The sequence below is a fragment of the Pelophylax lessonae genome (genome assembly GCF_965119305.1).
Source record: "Pelophylax lessonae genome assembly, chromosome: 5".
NCBI classification, from domain to species: Eukaryota; Metazoa; Chordata; class Amphibia; order Anura; family Ranidae; genus Pelophylax; species Pelophylax lessonae.
This window is the reverse complement of record NC_138772.1, coordinates 105,124,022-105,147,013: the sequence shown is the minus strand read 5'-3', so window position 1 is coordinate 105,147,013 and position 22,992 is coordinate 105,124,022. Positions and strand designations below refer to the sequence as shown.

The following is a 22,992-nucleotide window of genomic DNA, read 5'->3' as shown; positions in this document are numbered from 1 at the left end:
TCTGATCATTGATGCACCCACCCCTGTGGAGTTTTAATTCTCTTGACACTGCTTGTAACAAAACTGTGTGGCTATAGCAGAGAGAATGGAGTATACCACCTGAGACTGCCCATGGGTGTAGCCAGAATTGTTTTCTACCTAGCATCCTACTCCTGTAGGGGGCAGTATAACCCAATGGTTCTGAATATCAGGAGCTATGTCCATCAATGAACAGCAGAGAAATGGATATTACGGTAGGTCAAAAATCCCTTTTTTTTTTGCTTTAGGTTTAAGATATTAACAGTGGCAGCAAAAGGTAATTTTAACAAATCGGTAATGAACTAAAGTAAATATCTAAACACACTTCTTCACTTTCCAAGCTCTGCATTTTTTAGTGAGCGATTGACCAGTCCTCTCCCCACATAAGGAGGAGGGAAAACAAAGTACAGTCTGCCCAGTTCATCTTTTTTCTTTTTCCTTTATCTCTGTTGGGTGCCCTCTTTATAGAGTACCAAGCCCTTAAAACCCTTAAGAAGGTATGGCCTCATGCAGGCAGCGATTTGTCCATGGGTTACAAGCTGGAGTTTTGCTGCTTTCGCCCTCTACACTTATGCTCTCAAGAGGGTATTTTCAGAGCCTCCAAAAAAGAGCAGTTTTATTGGCAGCTCTAGAAAGGCTGCTGTCCCGGGGGTTATCACATCCCAACTGGAGGCTGAGACTTCTCACTGCTTCTATTCCGACCTGTTTACAGTTCACATGCCAAGCAGAGACATCTGGCCTATTCTAGACCCTAAAGCAGTGGTTCTTAACCTTGTTGGATGTACTGAACCCCACCAGTTTCATATGCGCATTCACCGAACCCTTCTTAATTGGAAAAACAAAATATGATTTTTTCAAATTCAAAACATAGGTGTATATTTAGGTATATATTTATACATAGGTGCACAAATTGAACAAAACCATTAAAGAACAAAACCATTAAAGAACAAAACCATTAAAGAACAAAACCATTAAAGAACAAAACCATTAAAGAACAAAACCATTAAAGAACAAAACCATTAAAGAACAAAACCATTAAAGAACAAAACCATTAAAGAACAAAACCATTAAAGAAAAAAAACATTAAAACATGGGGTGTCAGGAGGGCACACACTGGGGCAGGGGGGCTGGGAGGGCATACCGTGGGGTGTCAGGAGGGCACACACTGGGGGGGGAGGTGTTGGGAGGGCATACCATGGGGTATCAGGAGGGTACTCACTGGGGGGGGGGGGGTTGGGAGGACATACCATGGGGTATTAGGAGGGCACACACTGGGGGGGTTGGGAGGACATACCATGGGGTGTCAGGAGGGAACACACTGGGGGGAGATGTTGGGAGGGCATACCATGGGGTGTCAGGAGGGCACACACGGGGGGGGGGGGGGGGGGGAGGTGTTGTTAGGGCACACACCAGGGGGCATTCACAATGCTTTGAGCTAAATGAAAAGGACATGCATTTACATTTGTTAGCTAACCTCTATGCTAAGCTGTAGTAACTCAGCTGACTTAGCATAGAGGTGCTTGTAAACTAATCCACCATGTACAGCTAGCTGAGCCTACCTCCAGGAACATTCACTCGGCTCCCTCTGCTCGGCTGCTCACACTTCCCTCTTCCAGGTGGGCGTGATCTCCGTGGTCAGGTACGTCCCCATCCCACCCACTCGAGCAGCCTGCAGGAGATAGGCTGGAAACCTGCTGGGGGAGGTACAGGGGGCGGAGCGTCAGGTGTCTGTGTAATGGCTGTGAGTTTTCCCGACCGCAGCTCTGATTTCCCGGGGTGCGCTCGGCCTCACAATCAGTAATTTTCTTGGGGGTGAGCAAATGCCCCGTTGACCCCCCCCCCCCCCCCCCCGCCAAACCCGCGAGACTGACTCACCGAACCCCTGGGGTTCGATCGAACCCAGGTTAAGAACCACTGCCCTAAAGGGTCTCAGCAAATTTCTAAATGTACAGTAGTTTAGGATGGAATCCACACTGATTGCTGATTTTCCTGCTTCATCAGGGGGATTTCCTGGCATAGGTGGATATCAAGGATGCCTACCTACACATCCTGATTTATTTTTCGTTCATTGATTGACACAGCTCCTTATCTTGACCATTGGGTTATACTGCTCCCTACAGGAGTAGAACACTAGGCAGGAAAAAGCTTGACTACGCATAAGGGGCAGTCCCCTCCTCTCCCCTCCCCCTCCTCTCCCCTCCCCCTCCTCTCCCCTCCCCCTCCTCTCCTCTCCCCACCTTCCCCTTCCCCCTCCTCTCCCCACCTTCCCCTTCCCCTCCCCACCCCCCCCTCTTCTCTCCTCCCCACCTTCCCTTTCCCCTCCCCACCTTCCCTTTCCCCTCCCCACCTTCCCTTTCCCCTCCTCACCTTCCCTCCCCCCCCCTTCCTTCCCTTCCTGCCCCTTCCCTACCCCCTTTCCCTCCCATGGGGTGGCCATACCTTTTTAGGTCGAGCTGGGGATAGGGGGGAAGCACCGCCTGCCACCAGACGATCGACCAATCGCTCTTTGGGAAGAGGGTGTACCTGGTAGGGGCTCCTGCCAGGACCCCTCTTCCTGCTGGGATCGTGTTCGGTGCTCTCTCCGGATCGCTTTCTCTCCCTGATCGCTGCATGGAGTGCTGTTTGCCTGGTGCTATAAGTGCCTGATCGTTGGTGAGTCTTTTTGTGGGGTTTTCTCTCCCTCTCTGTGCTATAGCAGTGGTAGTGCTCTGTGCTGGGCCCTGTGGTGCCGCCAGCGCAGGGGGGGGGGGTGTCTCCAGCAGTGTTATCCACTTTTGTTTGTGTGAGTCCCCTCTTTTCTAATTGAGTCCATGAAGCACATTTCCCAACCTGATCCCCTCTGAGGCTGCTGGGCCCTCCGGCTCCCAACAATCCCTGACTGCACTAACGGCAGTCCAGGAGTCCTTAGTGTCCAAGGTAGATTTGGTCCTGGGAAAACGGGCTAGCAAAAAGCGCCCCCCACTTTCACTTGCTTCACCTGTCTCATCCGATCCTGAATCTGATTCGGCCACCACAGATGTGAGTTACCCTTCTGGGTCTGTGGCCACGCACCCTGCATGCTCAGATAATGAGGATGATACCACTGCTCCTCTAGAGGTGCTTGAAAAGGCACTGGTGGATGTGCTGATTATGTCCGTACATGAAACGTTGAAAAAGGAGGATGCGGCTGACGCTTCAGAGGCGCCGCGCCGGACCCTTTTGGCACCCACAGGCCCTCCAAGGCCGCGAGGGTGTTACTCTTTCCTGCTTACTTTGCTTATATTGTCACTAAATAGTGGGGTTGTCCAAAGCGCACTTTTGCGGTCACTGAGCCTTTTGCGATGCAGTATCCTTATGAGGATTCCCTGCCTAAAAATTGGACGGTCCCATCTGTAGTGGACTCGCTGGTTTCCAGGTTAAATAAAGCCACCTTAATTCCGGTTAAGACATCCCTGGCCTTTCAAGATCCGGCTGATAGGTGGTCGGGAGCTCTGACCCGCCATATGTGGCTGGTTTGGCACCAGGAGGTTTCCTCCTGGCCGACAGCACCCACATTGCGATGGAGTGGTGCCCGCCCTGTTTCTGGTGTGGTAAGTAGCTGTCCCCCCCCCCCCCCACTACCCCTAGAGGGTTTTGGGGTGGACGTGGGCCCCCTACCTGGGACCCATCCTTCCCCAGCCCCTCTAAAATTTCGGTCAGTGTGTGTCTTTGGGCCCTCCCTGGGTGCTGTTATGAGCTGGCTGTTGCCAAGTGCTCTTAAGCTGAGCTGGTTGAAGTTGCTGCTGACCAGGCTATCCTGGGGCGCAAGGGGGGGTTTAGCAGGGTTCCCTGCCACCCTGGGGGTTTGTGACTAGGGCAGGGATGTCCTCTAGTCTCCCTTTGGTGGTTGTTGGGTGGGGAGCAGATGTTTTAACATCCGTATGTACGCGCCTCACACGGCCGGATCCTGGCAAAGATTTAGTCCGCGGCTTTGCGGCCTACTCGCTGGAAACTATGTGAGGCGGCCCCTGTGAGTGGCTGATGCCCACTGCCTCCCATTTGGACATCCACCTTCCCCTCCACTGCCCCTGTGTGGTCGCTTCCGCTCGGTCTCGCGTCCTGGCGACTGGGTGCCTTAAAAAAAATTGGCCCGCGGCCTATTGGGCCATATGGCCAAGTGGGCCACCGCCGTTGGGGGGCAGCCTCTGTGTGTGTAGCTTAAGCCCCCACTCTTCTTTTGGCCACCTGTGGCTTGGCCTCCACAAAAATATAGGCTGCGGCCTGCTAGACCATGTGGTCAACTTGGCACCTCCCTTGGAAGGGGTAGTGCTGTGGGGGCAGCCTTGCCGCCATTATTGTGAGGGTACCCTGCGTGCGCTTCTGCATCATGGCGGCCGGCCGGCTATGTCCTATTATGTCCTCTATGGAGGGCTCTGAGGTCAACCCCCTTGTTTTTTTTTTTTTTTTTTGCAGGGTCTGATAGGTGGTCCATTGTGGGCCCTTGACCGTCGTCCCCTTTGCGGGATCGCAGTCGAAGGCCTCCCCTGATTGTTTTTTGAGCTGAGTATATAGCGACCCTACTGGGGGCTGCGTCCATGCACCCTGAGTGCTCAGATAGTGAGGATGATTCCTCTGCTCCTCTAGCCATGCCTATATAGGCGCTGGTGGATGCACTGTCTGTGTCATTGCGTGAAACTTGGCGTCGGGGGCACCGGTTCCTTTTGGCACCCACAGGCCCTTCAATGCGGCAAGGGTGTTCCTCTTTCCGCTTACCCTGACTACATTGTCACAAGACAGTGGAGTTGTTTAAAATGCAGTGGTTGCTAAGCGTTATTGCTTGTGGTATCTTCTTTTTTTGTTTGAAAAATCTTTTAAATTGTAGTAGTTTTAAATTGTATAGAAAATACAATACATTATACAAAAATATAACCAGGCTCGCAGACAGTGTAAGAAAAAGGAAACACTGCCTTAAGGGCCAAGTCCCTGTCATTAGGGACAGAGTTACCTAAACTAGACATAGAACGACTCTCTAGAATTAAATTCCCCTCATCCCCTACCCCACATTAGCCAGCACAACTTTTAATTCAGAAGGAGAAGGAGAAATTCAGGATATATGTTGCACCATGCGTCATTAGAAAAAAGTTTAAAATAGAAATGACCACCAGACAGCTTTCCTTCTGTAGTGTGGCAGTATGCTCTTCCTCACAGGATCAACTGGTTTACACATCTATTCCCAGTTCCCCTATGATGTGCCCACATGGTTATTAAAGAGATGTGTCTCATCCTACTGTGGATGTTGAGTTTATCCAGGATTGTCACACTTAATCAAATTTGTTACTACATCCCTGAGATAAGGTTGTTGCTTTATAAAAGGGCATCATGGAGTTCACCAGACCCTTCCAATAGAGTGAAGGGGCAGTTGCTTTTTCCAGTGAAGAAGTATAGCCTTCCTGCCATAGAATATAAGTATATTGAGAAGTGTTCTATGGGCAAGTGACAGGTACCACGTCCTCCACCAGGCCCATGAGACAGACCCTAACTGACATAGGAATGGGGACCATGAGAACCTCTGAGATACAGGAGGTTATCTCCCACCCAAAATTCTGGATCTGCAGACATCTCCAAAATTTGTGGTCAGCATCTGCGGGGGAAAAAGTACATTGCCAGCATTCTGCCGAGGAGATAGGGATACATTTTGGCCAGTATAGCCGGAGTGTAGTAAATTTTGTGAAGAAATTTAAACTTGATTAACCTATCCCTGGCCGCCACTAGGTGTTTGAAAGGTTTTTCCCATAAATCATCCCAGTCTTCTACCTGAATCTCCAGCACTCCCAGCCCACCTCTCCCTACACTTGATCACAGCCAGTGGAGCTTTCATGGAAAAAATCTTTATAGGTCACTGATAATGGCTTGATTAGGTTGAATCCTGACAATAAATTTTCAAGGTAGTACACCTCTATTTGGGGAATGTGGTCATGAGGAGAATAGAAGTTGCCAATCAACATCCTTCCTGGAGCTTCAAGCAAATCAGCTGGCTTTTCCACACTGGTATTTTTTACCTTTGGGGTCACCTTTGGTACTTTTCACTGCAAGTACCGGCTCGTACCGGCTCGGCTCTACTCGGCCCTGCTTGGCCCGGTTTGCTTTTCCACTGCTGGTACCGCATGGTATAGTGTCGGAACGGTTCGGTACGGTACGGTATAGGTTTGCTTTTCCACTAAAGTAGTACTAAAGTTAAGTGGGTGGGATAACAACGGGGTGGGTGGGATTCTCTGAGCAATCAGTGGCTAGTAGTGACTGCATGCAAAGGATTGTGGGATATGGTACCAGTTTGGTACCTGTTGGAACCACAATCGAGTAGGTACTGTTTTTTCAGAGCCGTACCGTACCGTTCGGTTCCATGCAGTGGAAAAGCAAACCTATACCGTACCGAACCGTTCCGACCCTATACCATGCGGTACCAGCAGTGGAAAAGCACAAAAGCGTGCCGAACCGTTACGGTTCCATGCAGTGGAAAAGCGCCACTTGAGTATAGTTGAACAATGCCAGAACTGTAGCATACACCAACTATCAAGGGGGCTACAGGAAGTTGAGCTGCTCAGGAAGAAGCATGTAAAATTGGCAGTAGGACTTTCTCAGCCGTCAGCAGTTGAATTTTCAGCTCCAGGCATCTGTTTTACAAATTTCCCAGGCCACATCCTGGTCCTCTGTTCACACGTTTTATAACTCTAAATTCAAAAAATGTTGGGATGCTGTGTAAATTCTACAAAAAACAGAATGCAATGATTTGCAAATCTCATAAACCCATATTTTATTCACAATCAAAAATATACCAAATATTTAAACTGACAAATGTTCCAGAAAAAAAATAGGTGATTTTTTAAATTAATGTAATCAGCAGGTCTCCAAAAAGCTGGGATAGAGTAACAAAAAGCTGGCAAAGTTATACTAACAACGAAGTGCTGAAAGAACATTATGCAACTAGTTGGGTTAATTGGCAAGAGATCAGTAACCTGATTGGGTAAAAAAAAAAAAAGAGCATCTTAGTGTCTCATTAGTCAAGATGGGCAATGGTCCATCAGAAGTCAAGATGGGAAAAGGTCCACCAATCTGTAAAAAGCTGTGTCTAAAAATGTTGTAACCATTTCAGAATCATGTTCCTCAGCTTAAAATTGAAAAGCCTTTAAATATATTATCTACAGTACATGATATCAAAAGATTCCGAGCATCTACCCGATGCACCCATATTGCATGCTTGTGATCTTCTGTCTCTCAGAAAGCATAGCATTAAACAGGTATGATCTTGTAATCGACATCACTACGTGGTCTCAGGAATAGTTCCAAAAATCTGTGAACACAGTTTGCCGTGCCATCCAAAAATGTAAGGTAAAGCTCTATAATGCTAAGAAGCCATATCCAATTAATGATCCAATAATTGCAGACATCTTCTTTGGGCTAAAGCTCATTTAATTGCTTGCTGCCCGCTCCCTAGCCGAAAGACAGCTACAGCGCAGGCTTCCAATGCCAGAAAGGCATCCATGGACGTCCTCACAGATCTGGGTGAAGTGCCAATCGTAGCGGCTCTTTACCACGTGATCAGCTGTCGCCAATGACAGCAGATCACAGGATGTAAACACAAGCTGGTTATCGGCTTTTCTCTCCTCCCGTTAACCGTGTGAGGAGAGGAGAGCCGGTAACTGGCTTTTGTTAGAGACAATGTCAATGATAATCAAGGCACTGATTATCAGTGCAGTCCAAACAGTGCCCATCAGTGCTGCCTATCAGTGCAGCCTCATCAGTGTCATCTCCTCAGTGCCAACAATCAGTGCTCATCAGTGCAGCCTCATCAGCACACATCATGAGGAGAGAAGAGGAGAGACGGTAACTGGCTTTTGTTAGGGACATGTGCACTGATAATCAGGGCCCTGATTATCAGTGTCCTGATTATCAATGCAGTCCAAACAGTGCCCATCAGTGCTGCCTATCAGTGCAGCCTTATCAGTGTCATCTCCTCAGTGCCAAGAATCAGTGCCCATCAGTGCAGCCTCATTAGCACACATTAGTGAAGGAGAAAACTTAACTATTTGCAAAATTGAAGAAAATTTTTTTTTTTTTCAAAATTTTTGATATTTTTTTGTTAAGCAAAAAAATAAATAACCAGTGCTGATTAAATACCACCAAATGATACAAATTTGATATGTGCAAGACTGCAAGCCCAGAGATCAGCATGCACTTAGTCCATTAACTCTTCCTCCCCTCCAGTTTTCTGACAAAGCTGTTAGAGATACAGGTGGAAAGATACAGGAGACTGACATTTCACCCGCCATTGACTCATCAAGGGTACAATACTTTGCAGGCTTCTGTAAAATCATTTCACTTTTTTTTTCTCTGCAAAATCGTGTGCATTTATTTATTTTTTTTTAAAGATAAACTTATTCTTTAATCATTGGTTGGAGTTCTGTATCCGTATCCTAATATTTTTAAAATTATTAGTTTTAAGTTTTATCCTCTACTTCTCATGCTCAGTGCTATAAAGAAACACTTAAAGAATGAATTAACATTTCAGTTGGAGTAACAAACATAATTTTCGTCCTGTCACATATCGGTGACCTTTTGTGACAGCTTGTCTCTATTGGAGGGAAGTATTTTTATGTGCTGATTAAAGATGTCATTTGAAACCATTTTATTACTAGGGATGGTGAAATTAATCTTGACACTTAGAGCCAGATGAAAAATAATTGCTGATTCACGGCATTAAATGTGAATAGGAGTCCAGTGTAAGCAGAAGCAAGAGGGGGATGGGAAGGTTTTGGATGAGGTAAAGATCAAATTTACCATGTTTTTGTGTTTGATTTCTAATTAACCCCTTTTCTATATAATGACATTTACTGCATCTGGTCCTCCAAAGCTGAATTAGAAGTTCATCCTTGTCTAAGACAAAAAATGGATCTGTCCCTAATAATTTTTAGCAAAAATGTTTTATTTTTTATCTGAAATGTTCTACAGATACTTCTTAGTATCAACCTTGAAAGTGATCTATGCATTGTTTTATATATATTTTTTGTGAAAACATGTACTATTTAAAATCCCCTAAAAGGGTCATTCAATCTAGTATGACATTTTTAATTGCATATGACTGAGTTGAATTACTTTTTCGGGACTCTAGTGATTCCTGTAAGAGTGGTCTCTTCATTCCACAGTAGTCTCCCTAGTGTAATGTTATCCACTGGAGTACATGCCTGTATAAACCCCTTCATTACCAGGCAATTTTTCTGTAATTTGATAGCCTGACAATTACTTGGTCATGCAAGTCTGTACCCTAATGAATTTTACATAATTCTACTGTACAGGACAAAGGCTTGATATTCATATGCCCTGGGTTATAAGCTGGTACCTTAAGGTGGTTGGACACTGGCAATGCTTTTGAGAACAAGCCTCCTGTGTGTCCCCCATATAACCCTACCCTACTCCCCTGAGGATTTTGTTATTTTGTTTGTGTCCTGAGGTGATGGACCTCTTCTCCCTTATGGATAATTAACTCTTGGTTTAACTAGTTTATATTTTACATTGGATGCTTCAATTAATTTCCTCTGTCTTCTAATACAATAGAAGCAGTGCATCTGGATCAGTGCAATCTCTGCAAAACCTAGGGAGTTGTACCCAAACCCCACGCCATGGAGACAGCCTGTAATGTTTTTTCAGGCACTGGATCCTGGATGGGTGCTCACTTCAGTACTTGGGACGATTTGTGATTAGCCTCAGGGTGCTATGCAGGTCAAGGGCCATGGTCCATCCATATGGTTTCCATACCCATAAACCCCCATATGTATGCGTTCAAAGGATGCGTTTCTATTTGTGAGGTACTTGACAAATTGTTCAGAGATGTCACAAGGAAAGGACTTTCTTTCACGGTGGCAGATTCCATAATCCACCTCAGGGGGGGGGTTCTACCTTCTCAAAATGCAGTGCCCCTCAATGCTCTACCTAGGCTTCAACTGCTAAGCCAGATGTTAGTCCTTCCTTTTGGCTCAAGACTTGAAACAACAAATATACCATGCAAAGCCATCTTCCCAATGAAGGGTTGCACTTGCTTACAGATGTCCCGGACCTGTGAGTAAATAAGTGGTTTCAAAGGGCTGCAAATGGCTCCAAACTCTTCTCCCTCTTGCTTTCTTCTCTCCAATTAACCAACATGTGCTCAAGGACAGTCAGATTTGCAGAATGCCCTAAACCATCTCTTGTTCCAGGCAATAGTTGTGTTCTATTGCCTCCTATGGACAGGGTTAAAAGAGTTTATTCAAACAATTGATCCTATGCTGCACCTAAATGCCTAAACAATAGTGTCCTAGCTTTGCATGGAACCTGCAAGGTCAGTTATTAGAAAAGGGGAATACCTTGCTTCTGTATACATCCAAGATACCTTTCTGCATATTTCCATTTACCCACCTCATTTTCACTTTGCTTTGCAGTGGGAGACCAACTTTTCCAGTTTGTCCTCTTAAAAAGTCTGGGCATGCAGGTCACAGGGTATCCGGAAGACCACCTTCTGCTCCTCTCCCTTCCACCTATCTGTAAACATCCCTAAGACTATTCAGATGCTTTAGACTTTTGGTTGGGTAATGAACTTTAAAAAATACTCTCACTGGTTATTCGTTTGTAATACTTGGGCCTCACGCTAAATAAAGCCCAAGCAAATGTTTTTCATCCAGAAAATAAACTGCTCTCTCTGATTTTGTGCTTGGGTCTTGAGATCAAAAAAGTCTCCATGAGAGACAATTGTCTACTCTTTTAGATTGTTGCATCGTAGGAACTTTTATTGTGTGATGCATCCTTTAAACCAGTATTTCTCAACCTTTTTTCAGTCAAGGCACCCTTTAAAATTATAGACTATCTCAAGGCACCCTATAAAAAATTTACTGTCTGGAAGCAACCTATTCTAAAATGTAAAAAAACAGCTCTAATATTTTTACATAAAGCTGCAACATCCACACGTCAGACACCAAATGTTAGAGGTGATTTCTTGTTCCAAAGCAAATACACCTTTGCAGACTGGTACTCACTAGTATTCCAATGTTTCTCTTCTACCTCAATTTCTCTCCATCAGTCAGCTAACATGACCTCAGTGCTGAGAGAGGGGCAGAGCTGGGTCAAACAAGGATGCTTTGAAAGGTGACAGACATCCTCCTTATTAACTGATGACCTCATTGGTTGTTACGATACCATTGTCTTGAAGGTTGTAATGGTGCATAATGAAAACCAATGGCTTTGTGTGACTAAAAGGCACGCTTGATCCACCTTCTGGCTTGTATACAATTTTTTGTACATTTTTAGGCCTTTTGTTAAGGCACTCTGGTTGAAAAAAGCTGCTCTAAACAGCCAAAGTTTATTTGTGTCCTATTCTGTATTCTCAAGAAAGTGTTTTTGTTACTGACTTTCCTGCAGTTTCCTGTTTAAGTGGCTGTTGATTGAAAGTCTACTAACGCATAGCAACTAATCAGAGCACCTTTCTTACTGTTCTGATTTCAATAACTCTGAGTCTGTTTGGAATTACTGCGTGTTGTACTTTTTCATTAGACTTTGCTATGTCCTATTGCCAGTTGTCTGATTGGGAGCCTGATAAACTGCTCAATTGTATTCTGACAGTGAATACACTGATCAGCACTGCAGCTGATTGGCTAAAGCACTGATCAAAGGAAAATTTACCGGTTTTCCCGGTCAAGAGGAGTCCATCATTAGTTTGACTCCTCTCAACAGGATCGACCATAGATTAAAACTTGGTCGACCTTGTTGAACGGGCCAAATTACAATCCATCTATGGCCAGCTTTAGTCTTAACAGCAGATCTCTTTTAAGCCATGTATAGATTTATTTACTGTCTGTTTTTACTTTTCACCTTAGAGCTTTCTGCTGAAGCAAAGGCATCCTTAATGGAATTTGAAGAAATGGAGCGTCAGCGCAAATTAGGACGTTATGGCCCTAGAAGAGGTGGCAGGAGAGGAGGCAACAACGCAATGCCCCGTGGAATGGGTGATCAAAGGCATAATCAGAATGACAGGAGAAACCCTAGAGAGCAAAGATCAAATCAAGGGGTATTTTTATTTTATTTTTTTCTCCCTTATGCTCAATATTTTCCTTTTCTAGTCATGCCGAAGACCGAGGGGTGTAAGTAAACCCCAGCTCTAGCCAAAACTTGAGTTTTTTTTTCTTTTTTAACAGACTGAGGAGTTAAAGCCTCTGTCAGCATTTTATTGCTGTCAGTTTCCCCATGAATGAAAAATTTGTGCTGGGTTCCAGTCGTTTTTTAGGGACACAAATGGCAACTAAAATGTTAGTAAGAGATTAGGTTTTTATGGTTTATGTGCAATAACCGTTTTATTTTTAGAAAATTACAAATTGTATTTGTATGTGTAAAAAAAAAAAGATATATATATGTGTGTGTGTGTGTGTGTGTGTGTATGTATGTATGTATGTATGTATGTGTGTGTGTGTGTGTGTGTGTGTGTGTGTGTATATATATATATATATATATATATATATATATATATATATATATATATATGGGTCCATATGCATTTGGACACATGCACAATTTTAGATTTTTTTCAGGTATTTACCAAAACCTATGGATATGAGCTGAAAGTGCACACTCTTAGGTTTAATCTGAGGGTATGTACATCCAAATTGGAGGAAGGATTTAGGCATTACAGCTCTTAAGATTAGCCATCCCCCTTTTTCAAGGTACCAAAAGTAATTGGACAATTGAATCAAAAGCTGTTTTATGGCCAGGTGTGGGCTACTCCTTTAATTCTTCATGGATTAAGCAGGTAAAAGGCCTGGAGTCGGTTCTAAAGCCTCGTACACATGATCAGATTATCGGTCAAATTTTTGTTTTTTGCTGCATGCTAGTCTCATATCGAAAGTAAAGAGGTTATATTCATACGAAAATTCTCGTATGATAGAATTCAACTTCAGAAGTGATGTAATGTGTTATGTTTTCATACGTAGAAAAACGAAAATTGGACGTTGTGTTCACGTACAATATAAATCTTGTAGCCTGCAGATTCAGTTTTTGTCGTCCGAAAATTCATAATCGGCTGTCGAAAGCACCATACGAACCATCTGAAAATCAGGAGATTGTTCGTGGAGCTAAATTTTACTTCTGATTTTCTTATTGTGTGTGCCTTAAGTGTGAATTTTGCATTTGGAATCTTTTTTTTTGTGAACCTACATCATGTGTTCAAAGGAGCTGCCCATGCAAGTGGAAAAGGCCATTGTAAGGCTTTAAAACCCAAACAAATCCATCAGAGAGATGACCGCAACATTAGGAGTGGCCAACAGTTTGGTACATTCTGAGGAAAGAAGAACACACTGGTGAGCTCAGCAACATAAAAAGGCCTGGACGTCCACGGAAGACAACAGTGATAGATGATCGCTGGATCCTCTCTATGGTAAAGAAAAACCCATTCACAACATCCGGACAAGTGAAGGACACTCTGCAGGATGTGGGCGTATCATTGTCAGTCTACAATCAAGAGAAGACTTCACAAGAGCAAACAAAGAGGGTTCATTACAAGATGCAAACTTTTCATAAACTTGAAGACAAAAAAAACCAGATTAGACTTTGCCAAAAAACACCTAAAAAATAAAAAAAATAAAAGCCAGATCAGTTCTGGAAAAGCTCTCTTTGGAAGGATGAAACTAAGATTAATCTGTACCAGAATGACGGGAAGAAAAGTGTGTCGAGAAGGCTTGGGACAGCTCATGATTCAAAGCACACAACATCCCCTGTAAAACATAGTGGAGGCAGTGTGATGGCATGGACATGCATGGTTTCCTGTGGCACTGGGTCATTGGTGTTTGTTGATGATGTGACAGAAGCAGCCTGATGAATTCTGCAGTGTTTAGAGATATACGGTCAGCCCAGATTCAGCCAAATGCAGCAAAGTTGATTGGCTGGTGCTTCACAATACAGATTGACAATGATCCAAAACTTTTGAAGGAAAAGAAGTGGACTATTCTGTGATGGCCGAGTCAATCACCTTATCTCATCCCAATTGACCATGCATTTTGCTTGCTGAAGGCAAAACTCAAGGCAGAAAGGCCCAAAAACAGAACAAGTGAAGATGACTGCAGTTAGAGCCTAGCAAAGCATCAGAAAGGAGGAAACACAGTCTTTCAAATTCATTTGGATTGTTTCATTTTCATTTTATTTTATTCTGGTGGCATACGGAGCCAAAAGTATTGTGCCTGTGTCCAAATATATATGGACCTAACTGTGTTTGTGTGTGTGTGTGTGTATATAATATATATATTACAGTATTTCACAAAAGTGAGTACACCCCATGTGACAATACTAAAGAAATGATACTTTGCTGCAATGTAAAGTAGTGAGTGTACAGCTTGTATTAGCAGTGTAAATTTGCTGTCCCCTCAAAATAACTTAACAAACAGCCATTAATGTCTAAACCGCTGGCAACAAAAGTGAGTACACCACTAAGTGAAATGTCCAAATTGGGCCCAAAGTGTCCATATTTTGTGTGGCCGCCATTATTTTCCAGCACTGCCTTTACTCTCTTGGGCATGAAGTTCACCAGAGCTTCACAGGTTGCCACTGGACTCCTCTTCCACTCCTCCATGACATCACAGACCTGGTGGATATTGGAGACATTGCGCTCCTCCACCTTCCATTTGAGGATGCTCTACAGATGCTCAATAGGGATTAGGTCTGGAGACATGCTTGGCCAGTCCATCACCTCTACCCTCGGCTTCTTTAGCAAGGCAGTGGTCATCTTGGAGGTGTGTTTGGGGTTGTTATGTTGGAATACTGCCCTGTGGCCCAGTCTCCTAAGGGAGGGGATCATGCTCTGCTTCAGTATGTCACAGTACATGTTGGCATTCATGGTTCCCTGAATGCACTGAAGCTCCCCAGTGCCGGCAGCACTCATGCAGCCCCAGACCATGACAATCCCACCACCATGCTTAACTGTAAGCCAGACACACTTGTCTTTGTACTTCTCACCCGGTTGTCGCCACACACGCTTTGATACCATCTGAACCAAATACGTTAATCTTGGTCTCATCAGACCACAGGACATTGTTCCAGTAATCCGTGTCCTTTGTCTGCTTGTCTTCAGCAAACTATTTGCGGGCTTTCTTGTGCATCATCTTTAGAAGAGGCTTCCTTCTGGGAGAACAGCCATGCAGACCAATTTGATGCAGTGTGCGGCGTATGGTCTGACCCCCACCCCTTCAACCTCTGCAGCACTCGTATGTCTATTTCCTAAAGATAACCTCTGGATTTGGGCGGAGCACGTGCACTCAACCTCTTTGGTCGACCATGGCGATGCCTGTTCCATGTTGGGCCTGTCCTGTCAAACTCCTGTATGGTCTTGGCCACCGTGCTGCAGCTCAGTTTCAGGGTCTTGGCAATCTTCTTATAGCCTAGGACATCTTTATGTAGAGCAACAATTATTTTTTTCAGATCCTCAGAGAGTTCTTTGCCATGAGGCGCAACGTGGTACCATGTTGAACTTCCAGCGACCAGTATGAGAGAGTGAGAGTGATTACACCAAATTATAAACACCTGCTCCTCATTCACACCTGAGACCTTGTAACACTAACGAGTTACATGACAGTGGGAATGGAAAATTGCTAATTGGGCCCAATTTGGACATTTTCACCTAAGGTTGTACTCACTTATGTTACCAGCAGTTTAGACATTAATGGCTGTGTGTTGGGTTATTTTGAGGGGACAGCAAATTTACATTGTTATACAAGCTGTATACTCCTTTGCATTGTAGCAAAGTGTAATTTCTTCAGTATTGTCACATGAAAAGATATAATACATTTTTTGCAAAACTGTGAAGGGTGTACTCACTTTTGTGAGATACTGTGTATATGTGTGTATGTGTGTGTGTGTGTGTGTATATATATATATATATATATATATATATATATGAAACTATTCAAAAACTCAAGAAGAGTTATTATCAAGCTTCTATGTAATCCAGGGACCAAATGAATAATAACGGCTTGTTAACATTGGAGAGACTATACTGTATTTGTATCTCTTATTTTATACTTGAAGGTTTATGCGTTTACCTTTCAGCTAGGTTTTAATTAAGCACACTTGTATAAGTAAGCTTGCAGCAACACCCCCTTATCTATCTTTCTGACATCCCTGCTTCTAGCTATAAGTGATTAAAGCCTTTTAATCCCTGCCATTGTAGCAAAAAAAAAAATGTTGTCTTTGTCATTCTACCTCTTGATGGTATGACTAAGTATTTGGTGAATTGGTTGCTGATGAAGAATTTCTGAAAGTGATGTTCAGGCAAAGTCATACCATATATTCTATAGCCAGTAGGATTGTCGGCAAGGTTTAGGGTTATTGTATTTTTACGCTGTGGGTCCACTTGAAACAGATGATAACTTTAAGTATATTTTTTTTCTTTCCAGCAACCCATTCGAACTTTATTCCAGCAGCAGCAACAGCATATTCAGCCTCTCCTGCCTATGCAGAGATCCCAGCATCATTCAAATGATGGCTCCATGTTGCAACAGGAGAAGACTAGGCCACAGTCCACACTTGTATCTACGCCACCCCATCAACCCAAAAACATCCATATTAATCCTCATTTTAAGGGGAATGTGACATCTGTTCAAGGTTATTCCTTACATCTGTACTTTCACTTTTTTGTAATTTTATATTATACCCTTTACTGTTTAAGGTCATCTTTGCAGGGTGGAAGTCCACTATTTTGTTGACGAGAAGCCTATTGTAGCAATGAGCCTCCTTGTAGTGTTACTAAACCCAGGAGCCTGCATTCACTATATCTGGTCTTCCACAGTACACAGAACATGGAAATGAAATTATTTTAGTAAATATAAACGAAAAACCTTATCTCATCAGCAGTATATAGCAGTCTTGTGACTTCTGTCATTGTCTGACTGAGCGCTAGTTAAAGTAGAACTATGGGAAAAACCTTTTTTTTCCATCTTGGATAGCGCAAGGGAGGGTATACCGTAATCCCTGTCGGGTTTGTTTTTCGCCTTCTGCGTCTGATTGCAGAGATTTCCCTTTTACTTCATGTCCCATAACCAAACAGGAAGTAAGATGAAATCCCTTCAAATTAATGGTGTTTTTTGTGGACCCCCAGGTCACCGGAACTAGTGTCCCAAATGGAAGATTTTCACTCTTTCCTGGAGACAGCCCAGAATTTGGGATTTTCTTTTACTTTCATTTTCAATGATAGCTATAAACAGGACAAATCGAGAGGGAGAATCACCCTAAAAGGGGCATAGAAAGCAAAAAAAACTGACAGGTGTTCTGTACTTTACCCACATGCTACCCGCCCACTGTCAAATGACGGCAGAGCGGTGCATCTATTGTTCTGGGCACCGTCATATGACGGCGCACCAGAACTGCCTCTCTCTCGACGCACAGAGCGGCGATCCTGGCCACGCCGTGTTGCTAGGACACGCTGCGACCCCAATCTCGGTAAAGAGTCAATGACCTGACTCTATACCCATGTGATCGGCTGTGTCCAATCACAGCCTGTCACATGTAAATGAGAAAGTGCTGTTATTTGGCTCTCCTCGCCTCACACTGTCAGAGTGTGAGGCGAGTAGAGCCTATCAGCGGCTCCTCCTCATTGGGGAGACAGACGTAATCAGGGCACTGATCATCAGTGCCCTGATTACACAAATTTGAAATTAAGTGCCAATCAGTGCCCAAAATCAGTGCCCATAGTGCTGCCAGTCAGTGGCCATCAGTGCCTGCTCATCTAGGCACTGACTGGCAGCACTATGGGCACTGATTGCGGGCACTGATAGTGCCGCCCGTCAGTGCTCATCAGTGCCGCCTTTCATTGCCCATCAGTGTCACCTTTCAGTGCCGCTTGTCAGTGCTCATCAGTGCGACCTGTCAGTGCCACCTATCAGTTCCCATCAGTGCGGCATATTAGTACCTCCTAATCAGTGCCGCCTCATCAGTGCCCAAAAATGCCACCTCATCAGTGCAGCCTATCAGTGCTTATCAGCGCACATCAGTGATGGGGAAAAATTATTTATTTTTAAATTTTACGGAAAATAATAAACTTTTTTATTTTTTCAAAAATTTCTGTCTTTCTTTTTTGTAAGAAATAAAAAAAAAAAAAAAAAAACAGCGGTGATTAAATACCACCAAAAGAAAGCTTTATTTGTGTGAAAAAAATTATAAAAAATTTTATAAAGGTACAGTGTAGCATGATCGCACAATTGTCATTCGAAGTGTGAGAGCGCTGAAAGCTGAAAATTGGCCTGAGCAGGAAGGGGTGAAAGTGCACTGTAGGGCAAGCTACTAGGAGAAGTTTTCCTTCTCTCCTGACTCGTATGAGGCTGCATGACCCCTGACTTTGTCTGGACAGTGCTGATTGCCCTGTGCTGATCACAAGTACCCCCCCAAAAAAAAAAACTCCCTTGCAATACACAACGAACTGAGCGTGTGCAGAGTGCCTCCAAGGGCTCTGTTCTATCAGATGGCTTGGGGAAAGTAAAAGTGTGGGAGGATCAGAGAAGGATCAAACAGCCTTTTTACATAATGCAGTTGATTAACTCCTTAAGTTCCACAGTGAGTATGACCAGAATGATTTACTTCATATACAGACTGTTTTTTCTGTTGTGGTTTTAGTAACACTTTAAGTGACTGTAGGGCTCGTAAACACATTGTGCTTCTTCATTTAACCACTTGCCTACCGCAGGCCAATTCTGCCATTTTTCTCCCACATGTAAAGATCTCAATTGTTTTGCTAGTAGCTTTCTTGGAATCCCTTCCGCTGCCTGTAGAAGTGATCGCGCGACTGTATAGCTACTCAAATCACTTCTACAAATAAGAATCGGTGTCTGAAAATTTTAATACGGGATAATGTCTCAAGATTGTCATATGAAGTCCTACGGGTGGGAAGTGGTTCAACAGGAAATTCTATTTATTGCTCCAAACAAAAGTTTATCTGAATTTCGAAATTTTAGATACTAATTTTCATAATTTCCCAAAAGTTTAACATGTGTACTAAATTTTACAAGGTTGTTAGAAATAATCAACTTTTAATGGGGTTAGTGTTTATAGTAGAAACTATCCAAGTAAAAAAGGTTGGTTTGCAGCACCGCAACATAAAATGCTTAGGGGCCCCTTTATAAAAAGTTTTCACACAACTTTCACCCAGAAGTCAAACATTTTGTATTTGAATTCCTTTGGAAAATGTGTGAATCATAGGTAAAAACTATAAAAGACGTAGGACAGTTTACATCCTTTTTGAAACCAATAAGACCCCATTCAGACTGCCGCAACCAGAAAGTCGCCTCATAAGGGGCGACTTGTTAGGGCGACTTTCAGCGCGACTTGTATGATAGACGACTTTGTACGACTTTGTATTTGACCAATCAGAATATGATGGTTCTGGGTCATGCTCAATCACACAAAAAAAAGTTCTTAAAAATTGTCGTTTTTGATAGAGCCAATTATTGAAAAAATTACACACACACACACACACACACACACACACACACACACACACACACACACACACACACACACACACACACACACACATATATACACACACACGTGTGTGAAAGGAGCGGAACCCCATCCCTGCGCTAATGAAATTATTTGTAGGGATAGGGTTCCGCTCCTATCACACCTGTATGTATGTATGTTTATATATATATATATATATATATATATATATATATATATGTGTGTGTATGTGTATAGATACCCCTATACAGAAGTTCAGATGTCATGCCTGCTTCCAAAGACACCCAAAAAATGCCCAATAAATGCCTGCAACAAAAACGCCCAGGTGGAGCAGAGCCCCATCCCTGTGCTACTAAAAATTCTAAGAAAAATTGTCTTTTTTTCTGGTTCTGGGCATGCTACAGAGCTGAAACTTCACAGGTACACTTTTTAGACCCCCCAGACACTAAATCCAAAAAAAGTCATGCCTGCCTCCAAAGACGCCCAAAAAATGCCCGATAAACGCCTGCAACAAAAACGCCCATGTGGAGCGGAGCCCTATCCCTGCGCTACTAAAAATTCTAAGAAAAATTATCTTTTTTTCTGGTTCAGGACCATTTTAATGGAAAGTCGGATCACAAGTCGTTTCAAATAAGATAAGGAGGCGACTCCCATTGAAGTCTATGGGACAAGTCGAATACAAGTCGCCTCAAAGTAGTACAGGACTCTTTTCTGAAGTCGGAGCGACTTCAGTAGTGCCAATTAAGACGGCACTCATTGATTAACATTGCTTTTGTTATGTCAAGCGACTTGAGGGCACACAAGTCGCCTCACAAGTCACGGCAGTGTGAATGGACTCAAGAGAACAAGAGCCTGGTGTGTTTTTGTTTTCTTGTAGAAAAAGCACCACAACATTTGTTTGCTTTAAGATTTATATCTGAATATCCACATGGCCCCATTTGAACAAAGTGAGGCCTAAGGAGGGATATTTGCCTGACTCTTGGTTGCTTGTATTAATCTGAATTTAAGCTGTTAACTCTGTATGCAAGCATTTTTATATTCACACTAAACAAAAGAATATTCTCACCTCTGGCTTCAACAAAACAGACTTCAGAAAATGGTTAAAGCGACTGTAAGCCCCCATTCACATTAGGTCGCTCAGACTTCAGGGGCGACCTGTGAAGTCCCGTGCAGCGCGACTTCGGCGCGACTTGCACGGACTTCACATAATGGAAGTCAATGCAAGTCGCTTCCAGGTCGCCCTGAAGTAGTACAGGACCCTTTTTCTAAGTCGGAGCGACTTGTGTCGCTCCTATTAGAACGGCTCCTGTACTACACAGTGGGAGCGGGAGGACTGCGACTTGTCAGGCTGACAAGTCGCCTGACAAGTCGCGGCAGTGTGAATGGACTGTTTTTGTAAATAAAATAATAAACATGTCCTACTTGCCTGCTCTGTGCAGTGGTATTGCGCAGAGAGGTCCCTGCCGGCTCGCTAGGTGCAGAATAAACTTGCATACAGCGGAATGTAGTCCACCTGCTTGGCACTTCTGTTTTCAATCAAGTCATCACTTTAATGTTTCACTTTCATGTTTCATAAACATTGATTGCAGCCTCTTGCTGCCTCTTATTTACTAAGAAATGCCAGTATTAAGATGTTTCACAGCTACTAATCAGATTAATACTGGCCATTGAAGCTTGAATTTGGTCATGTTGCAGGAAATTTAAATGTAGTTGCTCAGGCTTCAGGAAGTAAACTTTCACTGATCTTTTATGGAACAATGCATTCTCAGTTGCTCAGATTGAGAACATAGCATAACCCTTGCTGCTTAGGACATGAGGCTTACACTAGAACAGGAATGCTTCTAGGTAACTGGTAAGCCTTTCCTTCTTGGCATTGCCTTCTGCCATAGGTTTATGTTAACAAAAAAAAAAAGAAAACTTTTCAAACTGCTTAAGTAGTAACTATTCAACAAGCATCTTCACAATCCAATATAGCCTCTTTAGTGCCCTACTTCCCAATGAAAGAATATCTCATCATTGCAGCACTCTTCCTTGCTCCACTAAAGTGGCAAACAAAGCTTTTGCTGAGTGGCTGATCTCCTGTGTTCAGATTGTGGCAGGCCAGCCACTCAGTCCGCGTTCTGGAAGCAACTGGAAATCACTTTAAGTACTAGTGCCTACTTCAGTGATTTCCAGCTTCCGAGGGCATTGGCCAGGTATGGATGGTATAGGCATAGTTACATTCCAAGCTGGACCAAATTTTCATACTTGGAATTCATCCTTGGGGAACAAGCTCACAAATTATTTAATAGCCACCTAAACTAGCATATCTTAACCACCACATCACCCCCAGCCTGCGCTCTAGCATCCTATAAACGTGTTCAGAGGAGCAACATTGGGGGGGTTGATATTTTTATTTATGCCATGGGAAAAAAAAAGGTGGTTGCCATTGCTGATCTCCTAAAAGTACAATTTACCCGGGTTTTCTTCATTACTTTGGTTGACTGAGCTACAATACGAATGAAGAAGTAATGACTTGTTGGAACAGCGTGTCCAGCATAGCTGGGTAGCCAAATTTTTTAAGAGGTGTTTCATCGGGGCAACACTGTATTTTTCTGACCGTTTACATTATAGTAAATTGAGTGAATTTTCTGACTAGTACAGCTGCAAAATGTGCTGTATAACATTAGTATCTTACTGATTTATTCTCTTTTGGAAGTGATCTTCAAACTTTAAGTTTAAAGGTGCCATGATGGTAAAGATAACCTCAGTGTACTTTTGTGTCATACTGTTCCAGAAATGCTTTGTTCACAGCTTACATAAGTGACAGGCTGATTCTAGCTTTGTAGGCATGTTGAGAGGTCCACGCTTATTCTGTCTTGGTGTCTTGCGGTTGATATCTGTGTGGCAGTGGCCCCCCTGATCCTGAGCTGTCACTTGTGTTTTCTCTGGTAGCTGTAACAGGAGATTTAGAAATTGGGTATCTGCAGTTCACTCTTCAGAGAGTCAGAAGTTTTTAAGAAATGGGAGAGAAATTGTTATATTAGACATGCTGCAAGAACAGGAAGAAAGATCATTACATTAATTAAATGTATTTAGTGCTGCGCTTACAATATATGTAAGCAGTACATTTTAAATGTACTGCTTACAATATATGTAAGCAGTACATTTTAAATGTACTAAATAAATATAACTATTTTTAAATAGAGATCAATAAACAGACGAGTCCTGTGATTATTAGAAACACACCAGTATTCAAATGTCTATGTGCAGAGGTGAAAATCCACTCAAAATGGATCAACGTTTGACATAAAGACCACTGCAGGGGCCCTCATTACAGGGGGGAGGGGAGTCTTAAACAATGTGCCCCTCATGTCACAGTGAGGAAACGTGTTGGGCTGAGCTTAATCAATATGGAAGAGAGAGTGAGATACCCAGTGGGCTGCTGGCTCCCACTGATCTCTTAACAGTGTGGCTTGCCTGCACACTTGACATAAGGGTAGGTGGCGGTTCAGTACTTTTTCA

General features: G+C 43.4%; 1 protein-coding gene across 2 annotated transcripts in view; it reads left to right on the top strand.

The window, feature by feature from the left end:
* Positions 1-22,992, top strand: part of RBM33 (RNA binding motif protein 33) — a 347,098-nt gene that overhangs the window by 100,980 nt on the left and 223,126 nt on the right. For both annotated transcript variants that reach the window (XM_082258397.1, XM_082258398.1), the window contains exons 8-9: positions 11,874-12,064; positions 16,431-16,638. In XM_082258397.1, coding sequence (XP_082114523.1) covers positions 11,874-12,064; positions 16,431-16,638 — 399 coding nt within the window. The remainder of the gene's footprint in view (positions 1-11,873; positions 12,065-16,430; positions 16,639-22,992) is intronic.